This window comes from Oncorhynchus gorbuscha, unplaced genomic scaffold (genome assembly GCF_021184085.1).
Source record: "Oncorhynchus gorbuscha isolate QuinsamMale2020 ecotype Even-year unplaced genomic scaffold, OgorEven_v1.0 Un_scaffold_1342, whole genome shotgun sequence".
Lineage (NCBI taxonomy): Eukaryota > Metazoa > Chordata > Actinopteri > Salmoniformes > Salmonidae > Oncorhynchus > Oncorhynchus gorbuscha.
The window spans coordinates 32,337-47,653 of record NW_025746145.1 but is presented as its reverse complement, the minus strand read 5'-3'; the positions used below and the strand labels follow the sequence as shown (position 1 = coordinate 47,653).

The window sequence follows — 15,317 nt, the reverse complement described above, 5'->3', positions numbered from 1 at the left end:
CTGAGAGGGAGGGACACCCACAGAGAAATACTGTAGTGTCCTGTACCGTCTGAGAGGGAGGGACACCCACAGAGAAATACTGTAGTGTCCTGTACCGTCTGAGAGGGAGGGACACCCACAGAGAAATACTGTAGTGTCCTGTACCGTCTGAGAGGGAGGGACACCGACAGAGAAATACTGTAGTGTCCTGTACCGTCTGAGAGGGAGGGACCCTGACAGAGAGATACCGTAGTGTCCTGTACCGTCTGAGATGGGAGGACAGAGGGAGGGACCCCGACAGAGAGATACCGTAGTGTCCTGTACCGTCTGAGAAGGGAGGAGAGTGGGACACCTACTGAGAGATACCTTAGTGTCCTGTACCGTCTGAGAAGGGAGGAGAGAGGGACACCTACTGAGAGATACCGTAGTGTCCTGTACCGTCTGAGAAGGGAGGAGAGAGGGACACCTACTGAGAGATACCTTAGTGTCCTGTACCGTCTGAGATGGGAGGACAGAGGGACACCTACTGAGAGATACCTTAGTGTCCTGTACCGTCTGAGAAGGGAGGAGAGAGGGAGGGACCCCGACAGAGAGATACTGTAGTGTCCTGTACCGTCTGAGAAGGGAGGAGAGAGGAGGGTGGGAGAGGCTGAGGAAGGGGTTAGGTATGAGATCAGGTACCAAATGTAACACGTGTCTGGGATTTGTCCCTGTGATTTAAAGCTGTTTTGACTTTGTCCTCTGTTTTATCACTGGACTGGAAAAGAATGACGACTAGAATATTAGCTGTGGATTTAAGTGCCTCTGAAATATGTCCGTATGCAGCTGTAGAATACAATAGAATAGAATAGATTCCTAATAGTTCCTAATGCAGCTGTAGAATAGAATCGAATATAATAGATTCCCAATGGTTCTGTATTCAGCTGTAGAATATAATAGATTCCTAATTGTTCTGTATTCAGCTGTAGAATAGAATAGATTCCTAATAGTTCTGTATTCAGCTGTAGAATAGAATAGATTCCTAATAGTTCTGTATTCAGCTGTAGAATAGAATAGATTCCTAATTGTTCTGTATTCAGCTGTAGAATATAATAGATTCCTAATAGTTCTGTATTCAGCTGTAGAATAGAATAGATTCCTAATGGTTCTGTATGCAGCTGTAGAATAGAATAGAATATATTCCTAATAGTTCTGTATTCAGTTGTAGAATAGAATAGAATAGATTCCTAATGGTTCTGTATTCAGCTGTAGAATAGAATAGAATAGATTCCTAATAGTTCTGTATTCAGCTGTAGAATAGAATAGAATAGATTCCTAATAGTTCTGTATTCAGCTGTAGAATAGAATAGAATAGATTCCTAATAGTTCTGTATTCAGCTGTAGAATAGAATAGAATAGATTCCTAATAGTTCCGTATGCAGCTGTAGAGTAGAATAGATTCCTAATGGTTCTGTATTCAGCTGTAGAATAGAATAGAATAGATTCCTGATTGTTCTGTATTCAGCTGTAGAATAGAATAGATTCCTAATTGTTCTGTATTCAGCTGTAGAATAGAATAGATTCCTAATAGTTCTGTATTCAGCTGTAGAATAGAATAGATTCCTAATGGTTCTGTATGCAGCTGTCCTTGAAACAGCTCCTGCTCCGAAGTGGTGGCCTGTGGCATCAAAGACTCTAATTGGCCAATACATAATAGCATCAGAAACCCAGGTTTTAGAAGGCTTGCAACGGGAGAGAGCACAATCACACACACACACACACACACACACACACACACACACACACACACACACACACACACACACACACACACACACACACACACACACACACACACACACACACACACACACACACACACACACACACACTCCTAATCCTAACTCTTTATGTAATTCTAACCTTAACCCTAAACCCCCTAGAAATAGCATTTGACCTTGTGGGGACGAACAAAATGTCCCCAGTTGGTACATTCTTGTTTGTTTACTATTCTTGTGGGGACTTCTGGTCTCTCAGAGTAGACTGTCTGTCCTGGTTTAGGCCTGTCTCTCAGAGTAGACTGTCTGTCCTGGCGTAGGCCTGTCTCACAGAGTAGACTGTCTGTCCTGGTTTAGGCCTGTCTCTCAGAGTAGCCTGTCTGTCCTGGCGTAGGCCTGTCTCACAGAGTAGCCTGTCTGTCCTGGTTTAGGCCTGTCTCTCAGAGTAGTCTGTCTGTCCTGGTTTAGGCCTGTCTCTCAGAGTAGTCTGTCTGTCCTGGTTTAGGCCTGTCTCACAGAGTAGTCTGTCTGTCCTGGTTTAGGCCTGTCTCTCAGAGTAGTCTGTCTGTCCTGGTTTAGGCCTGTCTCTCAGAGTAGTCTGTCTGTCCTGGTTTAGGCCTGTCTCTCAGAGTAGTCTGTCTGTCCTGGTTTAGGCCTGTCTCTCAGAGTAGCCTGTCTGTCCTGGTTTAGGCCTGTCTCTCAGAGTAGTCTGTCTGTCCTGGTTTAGGCCTGTCTCTCAGAGTAGTCTGTCTGTCCTGGTTTAGGCCTGTCTCTCAGAGTAGCCTGTCTGTCCTGGTTTAGGCCTGTCTCTCAGAGTAGCCTGTCTGTCCTGGTTTAGGCCTGTCTCTCAGAGTAGCCTGTCTGTCCTGGCGTAGGCCTGTCTCACAGAGTAGTCTGTCTGTCCTGGTTTAGGCCTGTCTCTCAGAGTAGCCTGTCTGTCCTGGTTTAGGCCTGTCTCTCAGAGTAGCCTGTCTGTCCTGGCGTAGGCCTGTCTCACAGAGTAGTCTGTCTGTCCTGGCGTAGGCCTGTCTCACAGAGTAGTCTGTCTGTCCTGGTTTAGGCCTGTCTCACAGAGTAGCCTGTCTGTCCTGGCGTAGGCCTGTCTCACAGAGTAGTCTGTCTGTCCTGGTTTCTGCCTGTCTCTCAGAGTAGCCTGTCTGTCCTGGTTTAGGCCTGTCTCTCAGAGTAGCCTGTCTGTCCTGGCGTAGGCCTGTCTCACAGAGTAGTCTGTCTGTCCTGGTTTAGGCCTGTCTCACAGAGTAGCCTGTCTGTCCTGGCGTAGGCCTGTCTCACAGAGTAGTCTGTCTGTCCTGGTTTAGGCCTGTCTCTCAGAGTAGCCTGTCTGTCCTGGTTTAGGCCTGTCTCTCAGAGTAGCCTGTCTGTCCTGGTTTAGGCCTGTCTCTCAGAGTAGGCTGTCTGTCCTGGTTTCTGCCTGTCTCTCAGAGTAGTCTGTCTGTCCTGGTTTCTGCCTGTCTCTCAGAGTAGCCTGTCTGTCCTGGTTTCGGCCTGTCTCTCAGAGTAGCCTGTCTGTCCTGGCGTAGGCCTGTCTGTCAGAGTAGTCTGTCTGTCCTGGTTTAGGCCTGTCTCTCAGAGTAGCCTGTCTGTCCTGGTTTCGGCCTGTCTCTCAGAGTAGCCTGTCTGTCCTGGTTTAGGCCTGTGTTTCAGAGCAGGCGGATTAGACAGGAGGGTGTTGTTGGGGTGGCAGGCGGGTGGCAGTGGGTTGGCAGGAGGGATAAAGAGGGTTGTGAGTAGGTCTCTGGTTAAATATAGTGGGGAATCAGGGTCTCTGGTTAAATATAGTGCACTACATGGGGTATCAGGTTCTCTGGTTAAATATAGTGCACTACGTGGGGAATCAGGGTCTCTGGTTAAATATAGTGCACTACGTGGGGAATCAGGGTCTCTGGTTAAATATAGTGCACTACGTGGGGAATCAGGGTCTCTGGTTAAATATAGTGCACTACGTGGGGAATCAGGGTCTCTGGTTAAATATAGTGCACTACGTGGGGAATCAGGGTCTCTGGTTAAATATAGTGCACTACGTGGGGAATCAGGGCCTCTGGTTAAATATAGTGCACTACGTGGGGAATCAGGGTCTCTGGTTAAATATAGTGCACTACGTGGGGAATCAGGGTCTCTGGTTAAATATAGTGCACTACGTGGGGAATCAGGGTCTCTGGTTAAATATAGTGCACTACGTGGGGAATCAGGGTCTCTGGTTAAATATAGTGCACTACGTGGGGAATCAGGGTCTCTGGTTAAATATAGTGCACTACGTGGGGAATCAGGGTCTCTGGTTAAATATAGTGCACTACGTGGGGAATCAGGGTCTCTGGTTAAATATAGTGCACTACGTGGGGAATCAGGGTCTCTGGTTAAATATAGTGCACTACGTGGGGAATCAGGGTCTCTGGTTAAATATAGTGGGGAATCAGGTTCTCTGGTTAAATATAGTGCACTCCGTGGGGAATCAGGTTCTCTGGTTAAATGATGATCTGAAAGACACAAGTCTCTCTCCTCTCTCTCTCTCTCTCTCTCTCTCTCTCTCTCTCTCTCTCTCTGCCTCTCTCTGTCTCTGTCTTGCTCTCTCTCTCTCTCTCTCTCTCTCTCTCTCTCTCTCTGCCTCTCTCTGTCTCTGTCTTTCTCTCTCTCTCTCTCTGCCTCTCTCTGTCTCTGTCTTGCTCTCTCTCTCTCTCTCTCTCTCTCTCTCTGCCTCTCTCTGTCTCTGTCTTTCTCTCTCTCTCTCTCTGCCTCTCTCTGTCTCTGTCTTGTTCTCTCTCTCTCTCTCTCTCTCTCTGTAAGGTCGTTGGTCTGTTGAATGAAGAGAGTCGGACCGAAATGCAGCGTGTAGGTTACTCATGACTTTAATGAAAATAATCGCGGTACATGAAATAACTGTATATGAAAACAACAAACGGAACGTGAAACCTATTACAGCCTATCTGGTGACTACAACACAGAGATAGGAACAAACACCCACGAAATACAACGCGAACTCAGGCTGTCTAAATACGGTTCCCAATCAGAGACAACGATAAGCACCTGACTCTGATTGAGAATCGCCTCAGGCAGCCAAGCCTAACTAGACACACCCCTAATCATACACAATCCCAATTACTACAAACCCCAATACGAAACACAACATATAAACCCATGTCACACCCTGGCCTACCCAAACATATACCAAAAACACAAAATATAATGACCAGGGCATGACACTCTCTCTCTCTGTCTCTCTCTCTCCCCCCTCTCTCTCTCTCGTTCTCTCTCTTCTCTCTCTCAATATCCCTCTCTCCCTTTCCCCTCCTCTCTCAAATCAATTCAATTCAAGGTGATTTATTAGTCTGGGAAACATATGTTAACATTATGTTGCCAAAGCAAGTGAGGTAGATAATAAACATAAATTAAATAAACAATAAAAATGAACAGTAAACATTACACTCACAGACGTTCCAAAAGAATAAAGACATTTCAAACGTCATAATATTATTTTCTCTCTATCTTCCTTTCCATTCTTTTTCTTTCTTTATCTCCCTCTCTCTCCCCTCCTCTCTCAATATCCGTATCTCCCTTTCCCCTCCTCTCTCAATATCCCGCTCTCCCTTTCCACTCCTCTCTCTATCTCAATTCAATCTCTCTTTCTCTCCCTCTCTCCCCTCCTCTCTCAATATCCCGCTCTCCCTTTCCCCTCCTCTCTCTATCTCAATTCAATCTCTCTTTCTCTCCCTCTCTCCCCTCCTCTCTCAATATCCCGCTCTCCCTTTCCCCTCCTCTCTCTATCTCAATTAAATCTCTCTTTCTCTCCCTCTCTCCCCACCTCTCTCAATATCCGTATCTCCCTTTCCCCTCCTCTCTCAATATCCCGCTCTCCCTTTCCCCTCCTCTCTCTATCTCAATTCAATCTCTCTTTCTCTCCCTCTCTCTCCCTCCTCTCTCAATATCCCGCTCTCCCTTACCCCTCCTCTCTCAATATCCCACTCTCCCTTTCCCCCTCCTCTCTCTATCTCAATTCAATCTCTCTTTCTCTCCTCTCTCCCCCTCCTCTCTCAATATCCCGCTCTCCCTTTCCCTCCTCTCTCTATCTCAATTAAATCTCTCTTTCTCTCCCTCTCTCTCCCCTCCTCTCTCAATATCCGTCTCTCCCTTTCCCCTCCTCTCAATATCCCACTCTCCCTTTCCCCTCCTCTCTCTATCTCAATTCAATCTCTCTTTCTCTCCCTCTCTCCCCTCCTCTCTCAATATCCCTCTCTCCCTTTCCCCTCCTCTCTCTATCTCAATTCAATCTCTCTTTTCTCCCTCTCTCCCCTCCTCTCTCAATATCCCACTCTCCCTTTCCCCTCCTCTCTCTATCTCAATTCAATCTCTCTTTCTCTCCCTCTCTCTCCCCTCCTCTCTCCTCATCTCACCCTTTCTCCCCACCACAGCAGAGGAGACATACCCAGAGCAGCACCAAGTATGTGGAGCTAATCATCGTAGCTGACAACAGAGAGGTAAGCACCATAGGGGACCTGGGGTGACCTTTCACCTTCCGCTGTCACATCAACCCCAGAGACACACATCAGACTCCCAATCCAGTTCTATTATCGTTAGGTATTTGACCATCTGACCACCTCCTCCACTACTCCCACTATGCTGCATGTGTTCTGAGAGAGGGCAGACAGAGGGAGAGGGAGAGGGAGAGAGGGGGGAGAGAGAGAGGGGAGGGAGGGGGAGAGAGAGGGGGAGAGAGAGCGGGGGGAGAGAGAGAGCGGGGAGAGAGAGCGGGAGAGAGAGGGAGAGAGAGGGAGAGAGAGGGAGGGGAGAGGGAGAGAGAGGGGAGAGAGAGGAGAGAGAGGGAGAGAGAGGGGAGAGAGAGAGAGAGAAGAGAGAGAGAAGAGAGAGAGAGAGAGAGAGAGAGAGAGAGAGAGAGAGAGAGAGAGAGAGAGAGAGAGAGAGATAGGGGGATAGATAGAGAGAGAGGGGGGAGAGGGGGAGAGAGAGGGAGAGAGAGAGAGGGGGAGAGGAGAGAGAGAGACAGAGAGAGAGAGGGGGAGAGAGATAGAGAGAGAGAGAGAGAGAGAGGGAGAGAGAGAGAGAGAGAGAGAGAGAGAGAGAGAGAGAGAGAGAGAGAGAGAGAGAGAGAGAGAGAGAGAGAGAGAGAGAGAGAGAGAGAGAGAGAGAGAGAGAGAGAGAGATAGAGGGAGAGATAGAGAGAGAGAGGGGGAGAGGGAGGCAGAGAGAGAGGGGGAGAGAGGGAGAGAGAGAGGCAGAGAGAGAGAGCGGGGAGAGAGAGAGAGACAGAGAGAGAGAGAGAGAGAGAGAGAGAGAATAAATAAGCATATAGGCTGTACCTATATATAATATAGGCTGTACCTATATATAATATAGGCTGTACCTATATATAATATAGGCTGTACCTATATATAATATAGGCTGTACCTATATATAATATAGGCTGTATGTACAATGGTGTTTGTGGCAACAGGTCACACATCTTGCTGTGATGTCACACTGTGGTATTTCACCCAATAGATTTGGGAGTTTATCATTATTGGATTTGTTTTTGAATTCTTTGTGGATCTGTGTAATCTGTGAAATACGTGTCTCTAATATGATCACACATTGGGCAGGAGGTTAGGGAATTCAGCTCATTTTCCAGCTCATTTTGTGGGCAGTGTGACAGAGCCTGTCTTCTCTTGTCTTCTCTTGTCTCTGACAGTAAATGAAGGTAAGTGTGACATAACCTGTCTTCTCTTGAGAGGCTGTCTTCTCTTGTCTTCTCTTGTCTTCTCTTGTCTTCTCTTGTCTCTGACAGTTAATTAAGGTCAGTGTGACAGAGCTTGTCTTCTCTTGTCTTCTCTTGTCTTCTCTTGTCTTCTCTTGTCTTCTCTTGTCCCTGACAGTTAATGAAGGTCAGTGTGACAGAGCCTGTCTTCTCTTGCCTTCTCTTGTCTTCTCTTGTCTTCTCTTGTCTTCTCTTGTCTTCTCTTGTCCCTGACAGTTAATGAAGGTCGGTGTGACAGAGCCTGTCTTCTCTTGTCTTCTCTTGTCTTCTCTTGTCTTCTCTTGTCTTCTCTTACCTTCTCTTGTCTTCTCTTGTCTCAGACAGTAAATTAAGGTCAGTGTGACAGAGCCCCGGTAGTTGTCCAGTTAACCCCTTTTAGTTGATGTGCTGGACTGTGATGAGTGGAGGTTATTGAGGACAGACTGAGAGAGTGGAGACTGGCTGTCACAGTATCATGATGCCTTCGGCAGGTTTATCAGTGATCAGGTTTGATGTTATGCAGTCCAGTAAACTCACCTCCTATGACAACTTCCTCTTCCTCTTATTCTTCTTCTTTTCCTTTTTTAAATATTTGTTCCTCCTCCTCCTCCTCCTCCTCCTCCTCCTCCTCCTCCTCCTCCTCCTCCTCCTCCTCCTCCTCCTCCTCCTCCTCCTCCTCCTCCTCCTCCTCCTCCTCCTCTTTCCATTCTCTCCCTCCACCTGTTTCTCCTCCCTCCTCCCTCTTCTTATTCCTACTCCTCCTCCTCCTTCTGCCCCTCCTCCCTCATCTCCTCCTGCCACTCACCTCCTCCTCCTCCCTCCACCTCCTCCTCCTACTTCCTCCTCCTCCCTCCTTCTGCCCTCCTCCCTCATCTCCTCCTGCCCCTCACCTCCTCCTCCTCCTCCTCCTCCTCCTCCTCCTCCTCCTCCTCCTCCCTCCACCTCCTCCTCCTCCTTCTGCCCTCCCCCTAATCTCCTCCTGCCCCTCATCTCCTCCTCCTCCTCCTCCTCCTTCTGCCCTCCTCCATCATCTCCTCCTGCCCCCTCATCTCCTCCTGCCCCTCACCTCCTCCTCCTCCTCCTCCTTCTGCCCTCCTCCCTCATCTCCTCCTGCCCCTCACCTCCTCCTCCTCCTCCTCCTTCTGCCCCCCTCCTCCCTCACCTCCTCCTCCTCCCTCCACCTCCTCCTCCTCCTCCTCCTCCTCCTCCTCTGCCCTCCTCCAATATCTCCTCCTGTCCCTCATCTGCCCCTCACCTCCTCCTCCTCCTCCTCCTCCTCCTCCTCCTCCCCTCCTCCTCCTCCTCCTCCTCCTCCTCCTCCTCCTCCTCCTCCTCCTCCTTCTGCCCCTCCTCCCTCACCTCCTCCTCCTGCCCCTCACCTCTTCCTCCCCCTCCTTCTGCCCCTCCTCCCTCACCTCCTCCTCCTCCTACACCTACTTCCTCCTCCCCCTCCTTCTGCCCCTCCCCCTCATCTCCTCCTGCCCTCACCTCCTCCCTCCTCCTCAGTTCCAGAAACAAGGGAAGGATGTGGAGAAGGTCAAACAGAGGCTGGCTGAGATCGCCAATTACGTGGACAAGGTAACGGACCAAATCGATATCCACGCTGCGTCCCAAATTATACCCTGTGCACTACTTATGACCAAGACCCATAGGGGATGAGGGAGTCATTTGACCAGGACCCATAGGGATGAGGGAGTCGTTTGGGATGCAGACCCAGTCAGATATGAGCTGAGGCCAGATGAAACATGAAATCCATCAAATGAGTCTCAGCCTGTTGTGAATGAACCGACCTGAGAGTACGGGACGATTGAATTATTAACGGATGATTGATCCTATAAGTCCACTGAGAACTGGTGTGGAGTTGACATCAATATGGAACGTAATATGATATAGATGAGGGTTGGAATACGATCAACCGTTTATCATCACTGTTGTAAAGTCAAAGACAGATCTTATTAAAAGCTTATTACGGTTTGAAGGTTTTTAAATTAGGAATTTAGAAGGTTTGCCGGGGTACATTCCAGTCTTTCATACCACTAGGACATCTCTTCCTCCTCTCTCCTTGATTTCCCTCTCTCTCTCTCTCTCTCTCTCTCTCTCTCTCTCTCTCTCTCTCTCTCTCTCTCTCTCTCTCTCTCTCTCTCTCTCTCTCTCTCTCTCTCTCTCTCTCTCTGTCTCTCTGTCTCTCTCTCACTGTCTCTCTGTCTCTCTCTCTGTCTCTCTCTGTCTCTCTCTCTCTCTCTCTCTCTCTCTCTCTCTCTCTCTCTCTCTCTCTCTCTCTCTCTCTCTCTCTCTCTCTCTCTCGCTGTCTCTCTGTCTCTCTCTCTGTCTCTCTCTCTCTCTGTCTCTCTCTGTCCCTCTGTCTCTCTCTCTCTCTCTCTCTCTCTCTCTCTCTCTCTCTCTCTCTCTCTCTCTCTCTCTCTCTCTCTCTCTCTCTCTCTCCCCCTCTCTCCCTCCCCCATCCACCCTCCCTCCCCCATCCACCCTCCCTCCCCTATCCACCCCCCCTCCCTCCCCTCTTTCCCTCCTCCCTCCCTCCCTCCCTCAACTCCCTCCCTCCATCCCTCCCCCTCTCCCACCCCTCTCCCCCCTCAGTTCTACCGTGCCCTGAACATCCGTGTAGCTCTGGTGGGGTTGGAGGTGTGGAGTGACCAGGACAGGTGTCCAATCACTCAGGACCCCTTCACCACCCTGCATGAGTTCCTGGACTGGAGGAAACTCAAACTGCTGCCCAACAGGCCCCACGATAATGCACAGCTAGTCAGGTAACTACTACTATACTAATACATCTGTACTACTGCTGTCTACTACTATACTACTACTATTATACCACTACACTACTACTATTATACTACTACTACTATTATACCACCATTATATTACTATACTACTACTATACTAATACATCTGTACTACTGCTGTCTACTACTATACTACTACTATTATACCACTACACTACTACTATTATACTACTACTACTATTATACCACCATTATATTACTATACTACTACTATACTAATACATCTGTACTACTGCTGTCTACTACTATTATACCACTACACTCCTACTATACTACTACCATACTACTACTACTATACTACTATACTACGCCTATTATACCACTACACTACTACTATACTACTACTATTATACCCCTACACTACTACTATACTACTACTATTATACCACCATTATATTACTATACTACTACTATACTAATACATCTGTACTACTGCTGTCTACTACTATACTACTACTATACTAATACATCTGTACTACTGCTGTCTACTACTATACTACTACTATTATACCACTACACTACTACTATACTACTACTATTATACCACCATTATATTACTATACTACTACTATACTACTTCTATAATAATGCAATATATAATATATATAATGTAATATATACTACCACTACACTACTACTATACTACTACTATTATACTACTATAAATAATACAGCTATACTACTACTATACTGCCACTGCACTACTACTATACTACTACTGCTGTTATACCACTGCACTACTACTATACTACTACTACTATTATACCACTACTGCTACTGCGCTGCTGTTATACCACTACTACTATACTACACTGCTGTTATACCACTGCTATACTACTACTGCTGTTATACCACTACTACTATAATACTACTACACTAATAATGTACTACTCCTATACCATTACTACACCACTACTATACTACTACTATTATACTACCATTATACTACTATACTACTACTATACTACCACTACACCACTACTATACTACTATTATTATACTACCATTATACTACTATACTACTACTATACTACCACTACACTACTACTATACTACTACTATTATACTACCATTATACTACTATATTACTACTATAGTAATACAGCTATGATACTACTACACTACTACTACACTACTACTATTATACTACCACTATACTACTACTATACTACTACTACTATACTACTACTATACTACTACTACACTACTACTACACTACTACTATACTACTACTATACTACTATTATACTACTACTATACTACTACTATACTACTACTATACTACTACTATAGTACTATTATACTACTACTATACTACCACTGTACTACTACTATACCACTACTATTATACTACCGTTATACTACTATACTACCACTATACTACTGCTATACTACTACTGTTATGCCACTACACTACTGCTGTTATGCCACTGCACTGCTACTGTTATACCACTGCACTACTACTGTTATAATACTACTGTTATGCCACTACACTACTACTGTTATAATACTACTGTTATGCCACTACACTGCTACTGTTATAATACTACTATTATACCACTGCACTACTGCTATACTACTACTACATTACTACTATACTACTGTTATACTACAACTATACTACTGTTATTACGATGCTGATACTGCAGTACTACTGCACTACCACTATGCTACTAATATACTGCTACTGTTATACCACTACACTACTACTGTTATACCACTACACTACTACTATTATACCACTACTACTATTATGCCACTGTACTACTACTGTTATACCACTACACTACTACTATACTACTACTACATTACTACTATACTACTGCTATACTACAACTATACTACTACGATGCTGATACTGCAGTACTACTGCACTACCACTATACTACTAATATACTACTACTGTTATACCACTACACTGTTACTGTTATACCACTGCACTGCTACTGTTATACCACTGCACTACTGCTATTATACCACTACACTACTACTGTTATACCACTGCACTACTACTATACTACTACTACATTACTGCTACTACTACTATATTACAACTATACTACTACGACGCTGATACAGTACTACTACACTACCACTATACTACTAATATACTACTACTGTTATACCACTACACTACTACTGTTATGCCACTATACTACTACTATTATACCACTGCACTACTGCTACTATAATACTACTATCATACCACTACACTAATACTGTTATACCACTGTTACTGCTACTGTTATAATACTACTGTTATACCACTGTTACTACTGTTATAATACTACTGTTATGCCACTGCACTACTGCTATTATAATACTATTATTATACCACTACACTACTACTGTTATAATACTACTGTTATACCACTACACTGCTACTGTTATACCACTGTTATACTACTACTGTTATAATACTACTGTTATACCACTGTTACTACTACTGTTATACTACTGCTATTATACCACTACACTACTGTTATACTACTGCTATGCTACCATATACTACAACTATGCTATGCCATGCTGATACTGAACTGTTACTGCACTGCCACTGTACTGCTACTATACTGCTACTGTTATACCACTGTTACTGCAACTATACTGTTACTACACTATTGCTATACTACTACTATACTGCTGCCACACTGCTACACTACAACTGTTACTGCTACTATATTTCTGCTACACTACTACTATACTACTATGGTTATACCACTACACTACTACTATACTACTACTACACTAATACTACACTATTACTACACTACTACTATACTACTACTATACTACTACTACTATTATACCACTACACTACTACTATACTACTATTATACCACTACACTACTACTATACCACTACTATTATACCACTACACTACTACTATACTACCACTATACTAAAACAGCTGTACTACCACTATACTGCTACTATACTACTACTATACTACTACTATACTAATACAGCTGTACTACTACTATACTGCAACTACACTACTACTATACTACTGCTATTATACAACTGCACTACTACTACACTACTACTATACTGCTACTATACCACTACAATACTAATACAGCTGTGCTACTACTACACTGCTACTACACTACTACCACACTACTACACTACAACTACACTACTACTATACTTCTGCTACACTACTACTATACTACTACCGTTATACCACTGCACTACTACTATACTGCTACTACACTAATACTGCACTGTTACTACACTACTGCTATACTACTACTATACTACTACTACTGTTATGCCACTACACTGCTACTATACTGCTGTTATACCACTACACTACTACTATACTACTACTATTATACCACTACACTACTACTATACTACTACTACATTACTACTATACTACTACTATACTACACCTATACTACTACTATGATGCTGATACTGCAGTACTACTACACTACCACTATACTACTAATATACTACTACTATTATACCACTAAACTACTACTATTATACCACTACACTACTACTATTATACCACTACACTACTACTATTATACCACTACACTACTACTATACTACTACTACATTACTACTATACTACTACTATACTACAACTATACTACTACGATGCTGATACTGCAGTACTACTACACTACCACTATACTACTAATATACTACTACTATTATACCACTACACTACTACTATTATACCATTATACTACTACTATTATACCACTACACTACTACTATTATAATACTACTATCATACCACTACACTAATACTATTATACCACTACACTACTACTATTATAATACTACTATTATACCACTACATTACTACTATTATAATACTACTATTATACCACTACACTACTACTATTATAATACTATTATTATACCACTACACTACTATTATAATACTACCACTACACTACTACTATTATACCACTACACTACACCTATTATATCACTACACTACTACTATTATAATACTACTATTATACCACTACACTACTACTATTATACTACTGTTATTATACCACTACACTACTACTATACTACTACTATACTACCATATACTACAACTATACTACTACGATGCTGATACTGAACTACTACTACACTACCACTATACTACTACTATACTACTACTATTATACCACTACACTGCAACTATACTATTACTACACTACTGCTATACTACTACTATACTACTACTACACTACTACTATACTACTACCACACTACTACACTACAACTACACTACTACTATACTGCTGCTACACTACTACTATACTACTACTGTTATACCACTACACTACTACTATACTACTACTACACTAATACTACACTATTACTACACTACTACTATACTACTACTACCCTGTCTCCACAACAGGGTGTTCTACTGGTGTTGTTTGTCTCCACAGCAGGGTGTTCTACTGGTGTTTTTTGTCTCCACAGCAGGGTGTTCTACTGGTGTTGTTTGTCTCCACAACAGGGTGTTCTACTGGTGTTGTTTGTCTCCACAGCAGGGTGTTCTACTGGTGTTTTTTGTCTCCACAGCAGGGTGTTCTACTGGTGTTGTTTGTCTCCACAACAGGGTGTTCTACTGGTGTTGTTTGTCTCCACAGCAGGGTGTTCTACTGGTGTTTTTTGTCTCCACAGCAGGGTGTTCTACTGGTGCTCTCGCTCTCTTGAAGACGGAAGGGACGTAGCCAGCGGTCAGGGATGAGTTGATGAGCGAGGTGAGGTAAGGGAGAAGGTCTCCGGAAATGGTCTGGAGAAGAGAGGAGGGGATAGGGTCAAGCGGGCAGGTTGTTGGGCGGCCGGCCGTCACAAGACGCAAGATTTCATCTGGAGAGAGAGGGGAGAAAGAGGTCAGAGCACAGGCTGGGGCAGTGTGAGCAGAACCAGCGGTGTCGTTTGACTTAGCAAACGAGGATCGGATGTCGTCGACCTTCTTTTCAAAATGGTTGACGAAGTCATCTGCAGAGAGGGAGGAGGGGGGGGATTCAGGAGGGAGGAGAAGGTGGCAAAGAGCTTCCTAGG

General features: G+C 44.5%; 1 protein-coding gene across 1 annotated transcript in view; it reads left to right on the top strand.

Moving 5' to 3' along the window:
* LOC124022331 (disintegrin and metalloproteinase domain-containing protein 12-like) overlaps positions 1-7,441 on the top strand; it is a 102,804-nt gene extending 95,363 nt beyond the window's left edge. Inside the window, exon 7 of the mRNA XM_046337253.1 lies at positions 7,435-7,441. Coding sequence (XP_046193209.1) covers positions 7,435-7,441 — 7 coding nt within the window. The remainder of the gene's footprint in view (positions 1-7,434) is intronic.
* Positions 7,442-15,317: the final 7,876 nt, after the last annotated feature.